This window comes from Trichechus manatus, unplaced genomic scaffold, assembly GCF_000243295.1.
Source record: "Trichechus manatus latirostris isolate Lorelei unplaced genomic scaffold, TriManLat1.0 scaffold00087, whole genome shotgun sequence".
NCBI classification, from domain to species: Eukaryota; Metazoa; Chordata; class Mammalia; order Sirenia; family Trichechidae; genus Trichechus; species Trichechus manatus.
This window is the reverse complement of record NW_004444023.1, coordinates 758,948-774,650: the sequence shown is the minus strand read 5'-3', so window position 1 is coordinate 774,650 and position 15,703 is coordinate 758,948. Positions and strand designations below refer to the sequence as shown.

The 15,703-nt window shown below is 47.9% G+C and overlaps 1 protein-coding gene across 1 annotated transcript in view; it reads left to right on the top strand.

The window, feature by feature from the left end:
• Nucleotides 1–15,703, top strand: part of SYMPK (symplekin scaffold protein) — a 35,306-nt gene that overhangs the window by 7,605 nt on the left and 11,998 nt on the right. Inside the window, exons 7-14 of the mRNA XM_004381590.2 lie at nt 633–803; nt 2,281–2,520; nt 6,650–6,804; nt 9,895–10,045; nt 11,608–11,812; nt 12,642–12,792; nt 13,883–14,118; nt 15,298–15,379. Of these exons, the coding sequence (XP_004381647.1) occupies nt 633–803; nt 2,281–2,520; nt 6,650–6,804; nt 9,895–10,045; nt 11,608–11,812; nt 12,642–12,792; nt 13,883–14,118; nt 15,298–15,379 (1,391 nt within the window). The remainder of the gene's footprint in view (nt 1–632; nt 804–2,280; nt 2,521–6,649; nt 6,805–9,894; nt 10,046–11,607; nt 11,813–12,641; nt 12,793–13,882; nt 14,119–15,297; nt 15,380–15,703) is intronic.

Below are 15,703 nucleotides of genomic sequence, written 5' to 3'. Positions count from 1 at the left end.
ACCATTTCATAAGTATTAGCTGTTCTTGTGTATTGTTTGACGAACTATTTAACTCAACAGTAACCTTTTTCCTAATCAAAGTCATATTAAATTGCTACACAATATTCCATAATATGGTTACAACACATTCTATTAAGCAATTCTCTATTGATGGGCATTTAGGTGGGTTGTTTTTATTCGCTATTTCACAATGTGTGGCATTCTGTATGTTTTTGCATAGAAAATGTCTGGAATAATAACCACCAGAGTGTTGAGGGTTAACTTTAGGGGACTAGATTGAGGAGAGTGGTGGTACAAAGAGCTATTAGTTTTTTGTGTATAGGCATATATACACATACTAAAATTTTTATATCAACATAGTTTATACAGTCAGTGTCCTATAGTTAGATACTTGAAATTATTTCTAGTTTTTAACTATTGCAAACCCATGCTTTGAACAACTGCATAACTAAATTTTTATACTGATAGTCTCATGGGACTCTTCAACTACTAAATGTTCTTGTTTTTTCAGCTATTCACAGACATCTGTGTACCAGGGTTCCTCCTTCCTTTTGACCCTAAAGGCTGATCTCTCCATCTGGAGACCTGGGAGAAAGCACCTTCCTGACTGGCTCTCTTCTCTCCTTCATCAGACGTGCTGTGGGAAGAGGGCAAGGCAGCCCTGGAGCAGCTGCTCAAGTTCATGGTGCACCCCGCCATCTCCTCCATCAACCTGACCACAGCACTGGGCTCCCTTGCCAATATCGCCCGCCAGAGGCCCATGTTCATGTCGGAGGTGATCCAGGCCTACGAAACCCTGCACGGTCAGTTGGTCCCCTCCCCTCCCCCTCTCCGCTGACCAGTTTGATCTTTCCTGAGGAAATGTCAGCTAGGTGGTGAACCCTCAAATGCCCAACTGAGGAGTTTGTCATCAATGTAGCAGGTCAGGGAAACACAGAAGGCTTCTCTATATTAGATGGGATTCTTTTGGTTGCACGTGACAGAGCCTGGTTCAGTATTGGCTTTAATATAGAGGTATGTATGGGTGAAATAACATGACATATGCTAAAAGCTTTAAAATATTCCAGGCTCCTCCCACCCCCAAGGAAAAGAAGCTAAGAGAGGGAGGATAGCTGTACCAAGATTAACAAAATGTTGATAGATACATGGAGACTCATTATTTTCTCTACTTTTGTGTATGAAAACTGCAAACTCGGGGGGGGATCAGCTCAAGGCAAGAGTGCGCATAGGTCATGGATCTCTCCATCACTTGGCTCTTGTTTTCTCCACATTGCCGGCGTTCTCTGGCTCTCTCCTTGGTGTGGCAAAGATGGCCCCCCCAGTAGCTCCAGAGTTCCATTCCATCAGCTTAGCAACCCAGGGGAAAGAGAGTGTCCCCTTCCCAGGCATTCCAGCAAAAGTCTCCAGGCTGATGCTCATTGTTTCTGATTGGCCAAGCAGACATTATGAGCGCGTCTGCGAACCAATCACAGTGGCCACGGGAAGGAAGTGTTTTGATTGGGCCCTGGGTCTCATGGGTACTCGGACTGAGAATGGAGAGGAGGTGGTTCCCTCAAAGGAGAATGAGAGTGTTGTTGGCCGAGGAAGGGGGACCGGATACTGGGCAGGCGACATTACAGGCATCCTCTTTGGCTGTGGAACAGGGGAGGCTTGCTCATAAAGGTGACTGCTAGGTGCTAGAAAGTCATTCTGGTGACAGGGAGACCAACGATGAAGCTGTTGTAGCAGTTTAGTTGGGAAATTCTGGAGGTGGAAATGGTAGTTATCGTCCTCCCCCCAAAACCAGTTAACTATTGCTGTCGTGTTGATTCTGATTCAGTGGTGACCCTGTGTGTCAGAAGAGAACTGTTCCAAACGGTTTTTTCAATGGCTGATTTTTTTGGAAGTAGATCACCAGGTCTTTCTTTCGAGGTGCCACTGGGTGGACTCAAACCACCATCCTTTTGGTTAACAGCGAGCTCAGTAACCATTTGCATCATCCAGGGACTCCATAGCTCTCCCCAGGGGAGGCATATTGGAATTGCCAGACCAGAGGTGGAGGGAGATGAGACTTTGGCAGGAGGGGTGAGTTTTTCTTTTTGTTTTAAGGTTGAATGATACTAATGGGGACCTCTCAAGGGTGCTAAGCAGGAGGAAGCCACATGCTAGATCTGAGGGCTGAGGAGCTTTTCTAGGAGCCCACCTGGAAGAGTTCTGCCCAAGTCTGGGGTTGGAAAGTGAGACAGGCAGGACCCTGGACGGTCTGTCTCCAGCACAGAGTTCCTGCTTCTTTCCTCACAGCCAACCTCCCCCCAACGCTGGCCAAATCTCAGGTGAGCAGCGTACGCAAGAACCTCAAGCTACACCTGCTGAGTGTGCTGAAGCACCCGGCCTCCTTGGAGTTCCAGGCCCAGATCACCACCCTGCTGGTGGACCTGGGCACACCTCAGGCCGAGATCGCCCGTAACATGCCCAGCAGCAAGGACGCCCGCAAGCGGCCTCGAGACGACTCAGATTCCACGCTCAAGAAGATGAAGCTAGGTGAGCAGAGGGGCCATATCTGGGACTAGTAGGAGAGGGGTGGGGGCTAGCCATGTTTACTATTTGCATTGAACAGTTTAATTCATATTAATTGATTGGTGGATACTTGATTATAAGTCATAAGGAGCCCTGGTGGTGCACTGGTTAAAGTGCTCAACTGCTAACCTGAAAGTTGGTGGTTCGAACCTGTCTGCTGCTCCACAGGAGAAAGATGTGGCAGTCTGCCGCCATAAAAATTTACAGCCTTGGAAACACTATGGGGCAGTTCTTCTCTGTCCTGTAGGGTCACTATGAGTTGAAATCGACTCGATAGCAGTGGATGTTTGGTTTATAAGTCACATTATGTAATAAAATGATATGTAATAAAATATATCAAAAAATATTATTAAAGTATATAATACATTCAACAATTAATTATCAAATTATTTAAATTATACAGAAAAGAATAAAATAGTCTCCTTTCTTTTTCCCCTCTCCCCAAAAGTAACCACCCCCACAACAGGTGTTTTGGTTTTTTTGCCATGAAGTGATTTTCTAATGGTTATATAGTTGTCTTAATGTTTAAAAACATTACTCGTGTTTGTCTATAGAACATTTATAAAAGAATCTTTTTTTTTTTTTAAACAATTTATTTTGGTGTAAGGAGTGAGGTAGGGATCATACTATTTTTCTATAATTGAACCTGTGAAGAGGAATATTTTGTACCTTGAGTTGTTTTCATTTAGTAATCATCTTGGAGCTCCTTCTGTTTGTGCGTATAGAAATCTATCGCATCCTTTCTGTTTTCTCTTTTTTTTTTAAATCGTGGTGAAAACATATGCACCAAAACATCTACCTGCAACCTTTTTAATGAGGGGGTAACACTCTATAGTGTATGTGGGCCATTTGAACCAGTTCCCTGTTTAATGGACTTCTAAGTTGTGTCCATTTTTTTAAAAAATTAAGAAGATTGTGTGATAAAATAATCTTGTGTGTCTAGTCACAGAGCAAATCCCCAGTAGTAGGATTGCTGGGGCAAAGGGCGTGTATTTTTATAATGAGTTTTTTGCCAGCCAGTTTTATTTTTCTATTTCTTTAAACTTGTTATTGTGAAATAATTTTAAACTTGCAGACAAGGTATAAGACCAGTCAGTATAGACAACTCCTGTGTACCCTTCATGAGATGTGCTAACACCTGGCATTAAGCTGTCCCGTCCCTTAGTCACCTGCGTCAGTTCCTCAGCTGTCATTGTGTTTCGTGGCATTGGCATGGTGATGCGTACAGGACAGATGTTTGTAGAGTGTCTCCATCTGTGTTGGCTCTTTCCTCCTGACTAGATTCAGGTGATATGCTTTCGGCAGGAATACTGCAGAAGTCAAGCCTGCTCCTCATCAGTTCATGGTGTCAGGAGGCACGTGGTATCACTTTGTCTCGTTATTGGAGATGTTGACTTGGATCATTTAGTTGAGGTGGTATCCCCCAGGTTTCTCTAGTGTAAAGTACCATTTTTCCCTTTGTAAATAAAGAAGCTGGGGAGATACTTTGAGGCTATGTAAATAACCTGTTCAGACTTTCACTCATTGGTTTTAGCACCCATGGATGCTTTTTGTCTGACTCTATTATTACTGCAATAATTACAAAAAGATGATTTCCTAACTGTTATTCCTTCTACAAAGAGCCGTGGTGGTGCAGTGGTTAAGCACTCAGCTGCTAACCACATGGTCGGCAGTTCAAACCCACGAACTGCTTCACAGGAGAAAGCTGTGGCAGTCTGCTTCCGTAAAGCTGAAAGCCTTGTGAACCCTATGGGGCGGTTCTGCTCTGTCCTGTAGGAAAGCTGTAAGTTGCAGTGGACTCGGCGGCAACAAGTTTTTATTCCTTCTGCATTTACTAGTCGGCATTGTGCTGTAAGAAGAGCTTTCCTTCTCCCCACTTTATTTATTACCAGTATGAACTATGGATTCTTATTTTACTCCCTGGTTATATTTGTTACTGTGGTTGCTTCTTTTCATGCTCAGAGTACCCCGTGTTTATCCAGCAGGGGCCTTTGCACTGACTACTGTGTCTTTCACATGTCCCATCAGTTCTTTTCTAGTGTTTTTTATGTTCTGGCGGAACAGACATTCTAGACTCATCTTGTACTTTTCCTTGTCCCAACCCTGGAATCAGCCATTTCTCCAAGGAGCCCTGGCTTCTTCAAGTAGGGACTAGTTTCAGGAATCAAGATCTACTCAAGATAGTCTCATTGCTACTGGGTACACTTGCATTTTTTGATAGCCATTGCCAGCCCGCCTTCCAAAGTACCAGTTTACAGTCCCACCAGCAGAGTGTGTGTGCCCCCAGGTTACTTCCACTTTCCCTGGCACTGGACGTCTGACAGACCTGCAGGGTGTGAGTGAGTCTCCTTGGTGTGGATTCCCATTCTTGAACATACTGGATTCAATGCATCTTTTCACACTTCCTGGCTGTCTTCGTCATCTAGTGCTGCTCTAACAGAAATACCACAAGTGGATGGCTTTTAACGAGAGAAATTTACTCCCACATAGGCCAGTAGGCTACAAGTCCAAATTCAGGGCATCAGCTCCAGGAGAAGGCTTTCTGTCTCTGTCGGCTCTGGAGAGAGGTCCTTGGGTGGCATCAGTCTTCCCTTGGTCTGGGAGCATCTCAGCAGAGGAAACTCAGGTCCAAAGGACGCGCTCTGCTCCCGATACTGCTTTCTTGGTGATATGAGGTTCCCATGTGTCTCTGCTTGCTTCTCTCTTTTACATCTCAAAAGAGATTGCAATAAGACACTATCTAATCTTGTCAACCTTATCAGTATATCCTCATCACAGTGATAGAATTTACAACACATAAGAAAATCACATCAGATAACACAATCATACAGTACTGGGAATCATGATCTAGCCAAGTTGCTACACACATTTTTTGGGGGACAGAATTCAATCCATGACACTGGCCATTTGCATTTCTGTGAAGTGTTCATAACCAAAAAACAAACCCGTTGTGGTGGAGTTGATTCTGCCTCAGTGACCCTATAGGGTTTCCAAGGCTTTAAATCTTTACGGAAGCAGACTGCCACATCTTTCTCCCACAGAGTGGCTGATGGGTTTGAAACTCCGACCTTTCAGTTAGCAGCTGAATGCTTTAATCACTGCACCATCAGGGTCCCTTGTTCATTCGTAGTCTTTGCTTATTTTTCTATTGGGTTCAAACTTTTTTGAGTTGTTTATGTCCTCAGCAAATGCAAACTTTGTTATATGTGTTGCCAACTTTTACAAATGGCTGCATAATATTTCATCATATTTTACGGAAATCATTATCTATTGAACATTCCAGCTTTTCATTTTGATAAATATTACTTCAAGGAACACCTTTGCACACAAAGCTTTTTCTCTAAAGTTCAAATTATTAGTTTTTTTGCCCCACTTTGTGCTAGAACCACAGTACTGTATTCAGCCTGTCTGCTATGAACGGAGCTTCTGTGCCATTTCTCTGCGCAGTTGGTGCTACCGTGGTTACACGTTACCTTACGTACATATATGAGTGTGTTTTTAGGATACATACCTAGATGTGGAATTGCCGTGTCAAAGGGATATGCACGTTTTAAATTTGGGTAGAATATCAGATTGCCCTTCCAAAAGGTTCCTTTCCACATATCCACAAGGAACTAATGTGAGTAGCCATTACTGCACATACCTACTAACAGCTGCTATTAGCCACCTTTTTATTTTTTGGGAATCACACAGGCAAAAGATACTTTGTTATTTTGCATTTCCCTGATTCCTAGTAGAGGTGAGCACTGTTTCAAAGTTGGAAGTTTTTAAACAATAAAGCTCTGAGAAATTAATAGTCAACCTTTTCGTTAATAATATTGTCTTCTTGGAACTTAGTGTGATCACCAGGGCAGGTGTGGCTTATTCCCATTTTCCAGATGAGGAGAATTGAGGCCCAGACAGAGGCAGGTAGTTGGCCAAGGTCGTATGGCAGTTGGAAGGCAGAACCAAGGCTGCAGCCAGGTCTTTGTCCACTGCGCTGCTCCTGTTTCCTGAGGCTGGCTGCAAGCAGGGGCCACCTCAGCTCCCCAGGAGGAGAGAAAGCCTGCTGCTCTCTCTGGAGCCAGCATCTTCTTCCTCTCCCCTATCCCAGAGCCTAACCTGGGGGAAGATGACGAGGACAAGGACTTGGAGCCAGGCCCATCGGGGACATCAAAGGCCTCAGCCCAGATCTCGGGCCAGTCAGACACAGACATCACAGCCGAGTTCCTGCAGCCTCTGCTGACACCTGACAACGTGGCCAATCTGGTGAGGACCAGGGGGGCCATTTCCCACCAGGGAGAGAGGAGTCTCCTAGGCCTTTTCCCTGCCTTCACCCCACATTGTCCACCTCCTTCAGATGTCACTGGTCTCCCAAACACCTCTCTGTCATTAGTCCTGGGAGGGTGTGGTCCAGGCGGGCCCTCCTAAACTTGAATGGACCACCACCCCTCATGGTGGTCTGAGTACCCGACCACACCCACTGACTCCAACCCTCACTCCTTCCTCTTTTTGAAAGGTAGTATCTACGAACTGTAGAGTGGAGGTGTCATGAGCCCCATAAACTGTGCGGAGTGGTGTGGGATTAGATATTGGTGGGCAGGGTGGCTGGAGCATCCATCAGATTGTCAAAAAAATGGCGTTCTGATGGTTTGAGTTGGAGGGAGGGGGCCTGGGGGTATGTGTGTGACACAGTCCTCTGGCTGTAGCAGCACTCACACCTTTCCATTGAGTGGTCATGGAGAATGCCTCTTCCTGTCCTTGATGGCAGCCATCCCCGCCTTTCCTTCTCTAAGCCTGGGATGAATGGAGTGGAATGATTGTCACGAGGATGCAGGAAGGAGTTGTCCCTCCAGCTCACATCTCTTTGGTGAGCTTCGGGCCTGGATGTCCAGCTACCTCCCAGACCTACCTTCCCTTGAATGTTCCACAGGCACCTCAGATTCAACCTGTCAGAATTAAACTTGTGAACTTTCTCCCCACGCTCCTGCACAGGCCTGCGACTCCTGGGTTCTGTTAGCCAGAAGCCACCCTCTTTGCTGTCCTCCCTGATCTTTCCCCTCTGCTCCAACCCCACCCTCCCTGGCCCAGGCTCTACCCTCTCTCACCTAGAGCTTTCCCCAGCCTGTCTCGCTGCCTCCAATCCAGAGGGGTCTTGCTGAAGCACAAACTGTGACACTGCACTGCTCAGGCCCTGCCATGATTCTCTAGTTTCCTTCCAGATGAAATTTAAATTTAACTTGCCTCAGTAGGCCCTCTCTGATCTGGCTTCCGTTAACTTGTTCTACCTTTTCTCTTGGCACACTCTAGCAAATTGCCCCTTTCAAATTTATTGGCCTAAAGGTGTTTATAGTGTTCTTTTACATTTATAATACCTGCTGTCTCTGTACTAGCGTGCCCGTTTTTGTTCCTAATACTCTGTCCTTACTCTTTTTTTTGTTCAATTTTGCCTTCTTAGCTGCTGTCGACTCGGCCCCTGACTAGTGGTAACCCCATGCGTGATGGAACAAAATGGTTCCTGGTCCTGCACCATCCCCATGATGAGTTGCAGATCGGACTCCTGTGATCCATCAGTTTTCAGTGGCTGATTTTTGGAAGTAGATTGCCAGATCTTTCTTCGTAGTCCATCTTAATCAGGAAGCTCCACTGAAACCTGTTCAGCGGCTTAGCAACACACAGGCCTCGTTGATGGACTTGCCATGGGTTGGCCTGTTTTTAGCCTTTTCAAAGAACTGACTTTCAGTTGTTGATAATCTTTTACAACTTTTTCTGCTTTACTTCTCTTCTTTATTTCCTTCCTTCTACTATGTTTGAGTTTTGTTTTCTTTTTCCCCGAAGTTGTAAGTTAAAGGCTTAGTTCGTTTGCTTTCAGTCTTCTTTTCCGGTATAAGCACTTACGGATTTGATCTTCTCTAAGCGCCATTTTAGCTGCCTTCCACACATACTGGTTTATGGTATCTTCATTACCTTTCTGTTCTAATTATTTAGAGTACATATTTAAAGTTCCAAATGTATGGGAAATTTTGAATTATCTTTTACCAGTTCCTGGCATATGTGGCATTGTGGTCAAAGGATGTGGTCTGTTAGGATACTGACTTTTTTTTTTGAGTCAATTCCCAGTGCATGTTACACTCTTCACTGCACCTCTTTCTACACTCTGCTGCCTTTTAGTCTTCCCCCATGCTGTTCCTGTACCTGGAACACTTACCCCACTTCAAGACTTAACCTACACCAATCTGATCCCACTTCCTCTCAGTTCTTTTTTGTTGTTGTTGAGAATATACACAGCAGAACATTCCCCAATTCAACAATTTCTGTGTGTACAATTCAGTAACATTGTGTCTTAGTCATCTAGTGCTGCTATAACAGAAATACTATGGCACCACTGGGTGGCTTTAACAAACAGAAATTTATTCTCTCACAGTCTAGGAGGCTAGAAGTCTGAATTCAGGGTGCTAGCTCCAGGGGAAGGCTTGCTCTCTCTGTTGGCTCTGGGGGAAGGTCCTTGTCGTCAGCCTTCTCCGATCTAGGAGCTTCTCAGCACAAGGCCCCAGATCCAAAGGATGCGCTTTGCTCCTGTGCTGCTTTTCTTAGTCCCCCTCTCTCTGTGTTCACTTCTCTGTCTTCTATATCTCAAAAGAGATTGACTCAAGATATGACCTAATCTTATAGATTGAGTCCTGCCTTATTATGATAACTGCCTCTAATCCTACCTTATTAACTTCGTAGAGGTAGGATTTACAATACATAGGAGAATCACATCAGATGACAAAATAGTGGATAATCACGCAGTACTGGGAATCATGGCCTAGCCAGGTTGACACATATTTTGGGGGGACACAATTCAATCCATAACACGCTGATTACGTTCTTCAAGTTGTGCACCCATTCTCACCTTCCTTTTCTACACTGTTCCTCCGCCATTGACATAAAGTCACTACCCGCTAAGCTTCCTGTCTAACCTTTTGAGTTGCTGTTGTCACTTTGATCCCATAGAGATAGTTCTCTATAAGAGCACAATGCTCAAGGCAGATGTGCTTACTAGTTAAGCTAAACTGTTGTTTGGTTTAAAGAAGACTCCAGCCACCCCTCAGTTCTCGATCTAGGTGCCACTTTCCTGGGCAGCCGGCTCCTTCCTTAACCCCCTGTGACCTGTCTCATGTCAGCCTGCCCCTCCCCCCTCATGCAGCACACTTTATCATGGCTCATCTCCTCCTTGACTTCCTTGGTAGTCGGAGCTCTGAAAGAGCAGGCCCAGCTCTGCCATAGTCACTGCTGTGGCCCTAGCATTGGCCTGGGCACGGAGCAAATGTTTGCCAAGTTAATGATAAAGGCTCCTGTTCCCTGGGCACCCTGCAGGTCCTCATCAGCATGGTGTACCTGCCCGAGGCCATGCCCGCCTCCTTCCAGGCCATCTACACCCCGGTGGAGTCAGCAGGCACCGAAGCCCAGATCAAGCACCTGGCTCGGCTCATGGCCACACAGATGACGGCTGCGGGACTGGGGCCAGGTGAGTGTCACACGGCGCTGACCCGAGCCCGAGGGTGGCACTTGTGGCTACGGGGTCCTCCTTACTGGAAGAGCGTTCTTCCCTCTTCTTGGTGGTGCAGATGAAAATCCCGTGAGATTGTCCGTGTAAATAATTACAGGTCCCATAGATAGATTGAGTGCTCAGTATTTTCAGGCCCTGGGCTTTGAAACCCAACAGACCTGGGTTTGTGTCCTAGTTCAGGCATTTAGACCCCCTTTAGACACTGAGTCTCGTTCAGGTGAGGAGTGTGGGATATTCTATGATAATCCCCATTTTACAAATGAGAAGACCAAGGCTCAGAATGATGACAGACAGACCAAGGTCACATCAATAGTTCAGTGGGTGTGGCTGGGATTTGAACACAAGTCGGTGACTCCAGACTAGTTCTCATCATCACCCCAGGGGACCTTTAATAATAAATATGCTGTATGCTGACCGATAGTGTGTGCCATGGAGGATACTGAGCCCACATCCACAGGAGGAAGTGGAGGCTTGGGAGGTCACAATGCCTTACCCAAGGGCACACCGAGAGTGAGTGACTAAAGTAGGACTTAAACCCAGGGCTTGGATTCTGAAGCCCAGGCTCTTAACCACTATGGCAGCGGCTGGTCCTGGCACACGGGGAGTGTTCCATACGGGGTAGCTGAGGGTGTGTTTTAATTATGAATAGGAAAGGGAAAGGGCTGTTGACATAAGAGGCTGGGGAGTGTCGGATCGAGTTCAGTATAAGAAGTCCATATATAGCACAGTAGATAAGAACATGGCCTCTGGACCAGACCAGCTCAGCCATTTAATAGCTGTGTGACTTCGGTCACGTTACTTAACCTCTCTGAGCTTTGTTAACAGTGCTGCTGAGGTATGATTTATATACAGGGAGATGCACAACTCTGAAGTGTATACCTTAGTGAATTTTCACAAGGTGAACACACCAGTATAACCGCCACCCAGATGAAGACACAGAACATTTCCACCACTCCAGAAAATTCCTTCTTGCTCCTTCCCAGTCAACACGCACAACACCCCACCTCCAGAGATACCACACTGTTCTGATGTCTATGTCACAATAGTTTTGCCTACTCTTAAACTTCATATAAATGGAATTGGAGAGAGAGTCTAGCTTCCTTTGCTCAGCATAAGTTTTCAACATTCATCCGTGTTGCATGAACCAGTCGTTGATTTCTATTTATTTTCACTATTGCAAATATCATTTATTGTTGAGCCAGGTTTCCAAAGTGGCTGTACTGTTTTATATTCCAGCCAACAGTGAATGACATTTCTAGCTTGAACCTCAATTGTTGTATTGCGAAATGGGGATAAAAAGGTTACCACTGCGGAAAGGTGTTATGGAGATTTGAATGCGGTTTCGTGTGTACAGGGTTTAGCATGGAGCCTGGCACACAGGACTCCTTGGATTCTGGCCATTACTGTTACCATGACGAAGTTTGTTGCTGCCTGGGAGGCAGAACGGAGGTGTTGCGGGGGCGCTGGGAGCAGGTGGGGCTGACGTACCCGGTGTCCGTTTTCTCTGCTGCCTTCCTCAGGTGTGGAGCAGACCAAACAGTGCAAAGAGGAGCCCAAGGAAGAGAAGGTGGTGAAGCCGGAGAGCGTCCTGATCAAGCGGCGCCTGTCAGCCCAGGGCCAAGCCATCTCGGTGGTGGGTTCCCTTAGCTCCATGTCCACACTGGAGGAGGAGGCGCCCCAGGCCAAGAGAAGGCCAGAGCCCATCATCCCCGTCACGCAGCCCCGGTGAGCCACAGGCCTGGCTCTCGAGTGTGTGCTTGTGCATGTGTGCGTGCGTGTGTAAGAGACAGACAGACAGTGAGGAATGTCTGGATGAGGGTCTGTGTGACTTCAGAGTTAATGCCATCACTACTAAGCCTGGAGTTGTTTTAAGTAAAAAGGTCAGCTTTCTTATATCTACCACTGGGATCATGATAGTGTCTCTGTCATAAGCATCATGGAAGAATTAAATTAGTTCACAGTGATAGATAATACAATTAGAAGACCTGGAGTTAGAAGTAGTCGTGATTGTAAATCACTTAAAATGATTCCTAGCACGTAGTAAATGCTGCTGGTTCTCGTCGTCATTACCTCCCTCGCAGACTCCCAGATCTGTGAGCCAGTCCGTGCCCTGTCCCCGACCGAGTCTTGCTAATGGGCCATGCAAGCTCTCCTCTAGGCCCTCTGCTCCCCTCACTCCCTTGCTCTTTCCTCTCAGTCACATCGGCCTCCTGGGTGCTCCTTGAACAGCCAAGCAGGTCCCCACTCCAAGGCCTTCAAGCACTGTTCTCTCTGCTGGAAAGCTCATCCCCCAGATACTTGTGTGTCTTTTTCCCTCAGTTCATTCAAATCTCACCATCACCTCCTCATGGAACCTTCCCTGAAACACCTTTACAAACAGCATCCTCTTCCTTCCTCCTTCATCCCTACCCAATGCCCTCCTGTGCCTCAGTTACTGAGGAATTAGAGAGGGTCCAGGAAGGGCTGTCTCTGTGTGGCCTGCTCAGTCCTTGGGTTGGGGCTGCACAAAAGATGTGCCAAGTCACTGTGTCCCTAACCCTATTCTGTCATACAGGTTGGCGGGTGCAGGCGGCCGTAAGAAAATCTTCCGTCTAAGCGACGTTCTGAAGCCCTTGACCGACGCCCAGGTGGAGGCCATGAAGCTAGGCGCCGTAAAGCGGATCCTGCGGGCTGAGAAGGCCGTGGCCTGCAGCGGGGCGGCCCAGGTGTGCCCCCTGTCCCCCAGCCAGTCCTTCTGGTCCCTCTCCCCAAGTGAAGAGGCGGGCCCTGAGTCAAACCTGCTCCAGAGCCCAGCTCTGCCATTCACCAGCCACAGGACCCTCCGGCCGGCTGTTCTCCAAGGCTCACCTCCATCCTCTGTAAAACAAGGGAATAGCAGCAGCTCCTCACAGGGGAGGAGGAGGATAAAATCCTTGGGCGCACAGGAGCTCTTAGCCCGGGGCAGGGAGACGGAGAGCTGTGCAAGTGAGGGCTGCTGCTGTTTGGGGTTTTGTGGTTGTCACTGTCGTCTCCCTCACTATAATTCAGATTCAGGCATACATGGTTTAATTCCTGATTCTGCTGCTTGCTGACTTTGGAACCTCAGTCAAGTGACTTTTTCCCTTCTTGTTTTATTTTTAATGTACCAAGGAGTTATGAGTCAGAATTGACTTGACAGCAACAGGTTGGGTTGTTTATGTATACATATATATGAAATCAGCCCTGGTGGCGCAGTGGTTACGTGCTTGGCTGCTAACCAAAAGGTCAGTGGTTCTAACCCATCAGCTGTTCCACAAAAAGACCCGGCTGTCTGCTCCTGTAAAGACCACAGCCTAGGAAGCCCTGTGGGGCAGTTCTACTCTGTCATATAGGGTCGTTATGAGTTGGAATCAACTCGGCAGCACATAACATGTGAATACACTCTGTTAAACACTATTACCAGGCAGTACAGATAGAGTAAGTCTTCTTAGGCCACCCCCTGCATCCCAGCCCCCTCCCCAGAGCTGACCAGTGCACAGATTATATGATTCCTTTAAGATCTTTTTCTGTGCACTTAAGTACATGGAGAGTATTCCTGGAAACTCATCGTTTTATTCTGTGATGATTGCTTTCTTCCTCCCTTTCGTTTTTTTCACACAAACAGAACCCTGCTGGGCTTAAGGTTCGTCAGCTTGCCTTCTCCCTAACACTGGGTCAGGACTGGGGTTCTGCGGGGGGTTGGCGGTCCCTGAGCCGGGCGGGGAGGGATGCGGCGCAAGATGGTGTAGTGTCCCGAGGCTGCTCCCCCCCGTCCTGACACGCTTGCTGGCCCCCCAGGTGCGCGTAAAGATCTTGGCCAGCCTGGTGACGCAGTTCGACTCAGGCCTGAAGGCCGAGGTCCTATCCTTCATCCTGGAGGATGTGCGAGCCCGCCTTGATCTGGCCTTTGCCTGGCTCTACCAGGAGTACAACTCCTACCTGGCCGCAGGCGCCTCAGGCAGCCTGGACAAGTACGAGGACTGTCTCATGCGCCTGCTCTCTGGCCTGCAGGAGAAGCCAGACCAGAAGGATGGGTGAGTAGGCAGTCCCTGCCCTTCCCACAGGGTGCCCCGGCCTGACCTCACCTTCCTGTCCCGGAGAGTCTCTCTCCTGTGTCCTCCCCTTTTCAGTTTGTGGCATCACTACCCCAGCCAGTCCTCCATGTGCCCACCCAGGTCTCCCTTCTCCCCTCCTCCCTTTCTGGAGGCAGGTGCTTGGCAGCGTTTTGGACACAGGCCCTGGGCTTGTCCCCAGGTCTGCCCCTTGCTCCTTGTGTGACCTGCGTCACTTAACCCCTGGGCCTGCACTTTCCCATCAGTAAATAACAGTGCCAGCCTCATAGGCTTGTTTTGAAGACTGACTTCGTGTATCCCCATCTCTTGCTGGGTCGGTTCTCCGGTTTCCTCACTGCTGTCAGCCTCCAGCTGACCCAGCCATTTTCCACACGCAGCCCAGGTGATATTACATAATGTAAATTCCGCCTTGTTACTTCCCCAAGAGAAACCTTCCATGGTTCTCCATCGCTCTTGGGATAAAATACAGCCTCCCTACTAGGGTCTTTGAGGACTTGTGTGATCTAACCCCTACCCAGCCTCTTCAGCCTCTTTTTCTGCCCTCTGTCCCCCAAATTTTAGCCCTACTGGCCTTCTGTCTGTTCCTTGAACATGCCAAGTTCAGGGCCTTGGTACTTTTCTCTCTATCTGGAGTGCTCTCCCCCACCCCACTTTGCATGGTTGGCTCTTTCTCATCTACCAATATCTACTCAAATGTTAGCCTCTAAATGGCCTCTGTGGCCACCATATCTAAACTGGCCATGTCCTTCCCCATCCCACCCTCATGATCCTCTCCCATTGCTACTTCATCTAAAGTACTTAGCACAGTCTGACGTTTCACATTGATTTCTTTGTTTACTGCTTACCTCCCCCTCTAGACTATAAGCTCCATGAGGACAAAGATGCTGACTATCTTAGTCACCTCTAGATTCCCGACCACTGGAACAGAGCCTGATGTTCAGAGAATCTGTATTAAATGAATAAAGTTAGGAATCCTTTACAGAGGGGAGGAGCTGGTTTCAAGGGAGGCAAAGTCTTGACCCTCGTCACCCAGCCTGCTCTGGGGGTTGAGCTAGCCATCTCTGAGCTCCTGAGTGTCAGCGGGACTGGCTTTGGGGACCTCTTCTCTGCAGCCTTTCCCTGTCCCTCTCTCCCTGGCAGGATCTTTACCAAGGTTGTGCTGGAGGCGCCCCTGATCACCGAGAGTGCCCTGGAGGTGATACGCAAGTACTGCGAGGATGAGGTGAGGAAGGCGCCGCAGGGCTCCTCTGCCAGGGCACTCAGCAGGAGCCCTGCTCCCTGCAGCCTTTGGTGGGGGGCACAGCCCTGCCCTCAGGGGTGTGAGGGGTATACAGCCTAGATCTTGTGGTAGGGGGCTCTGTGAGGGACCGAGCCCTTTGTCTAAGTTCCAGATCTGAGTGGAGACAGAGAAGGGAGGCAACATAGACAGATCTCCAAGGCACCCTGCAAGTGGACTGCACTCTGGTGTTGTCCCATCTCCTCACACTCCCTCCAGTCCTCTGGCTGCTATGGGTTTGGGGTAGACTGAGCCGTGGCGATATAATGG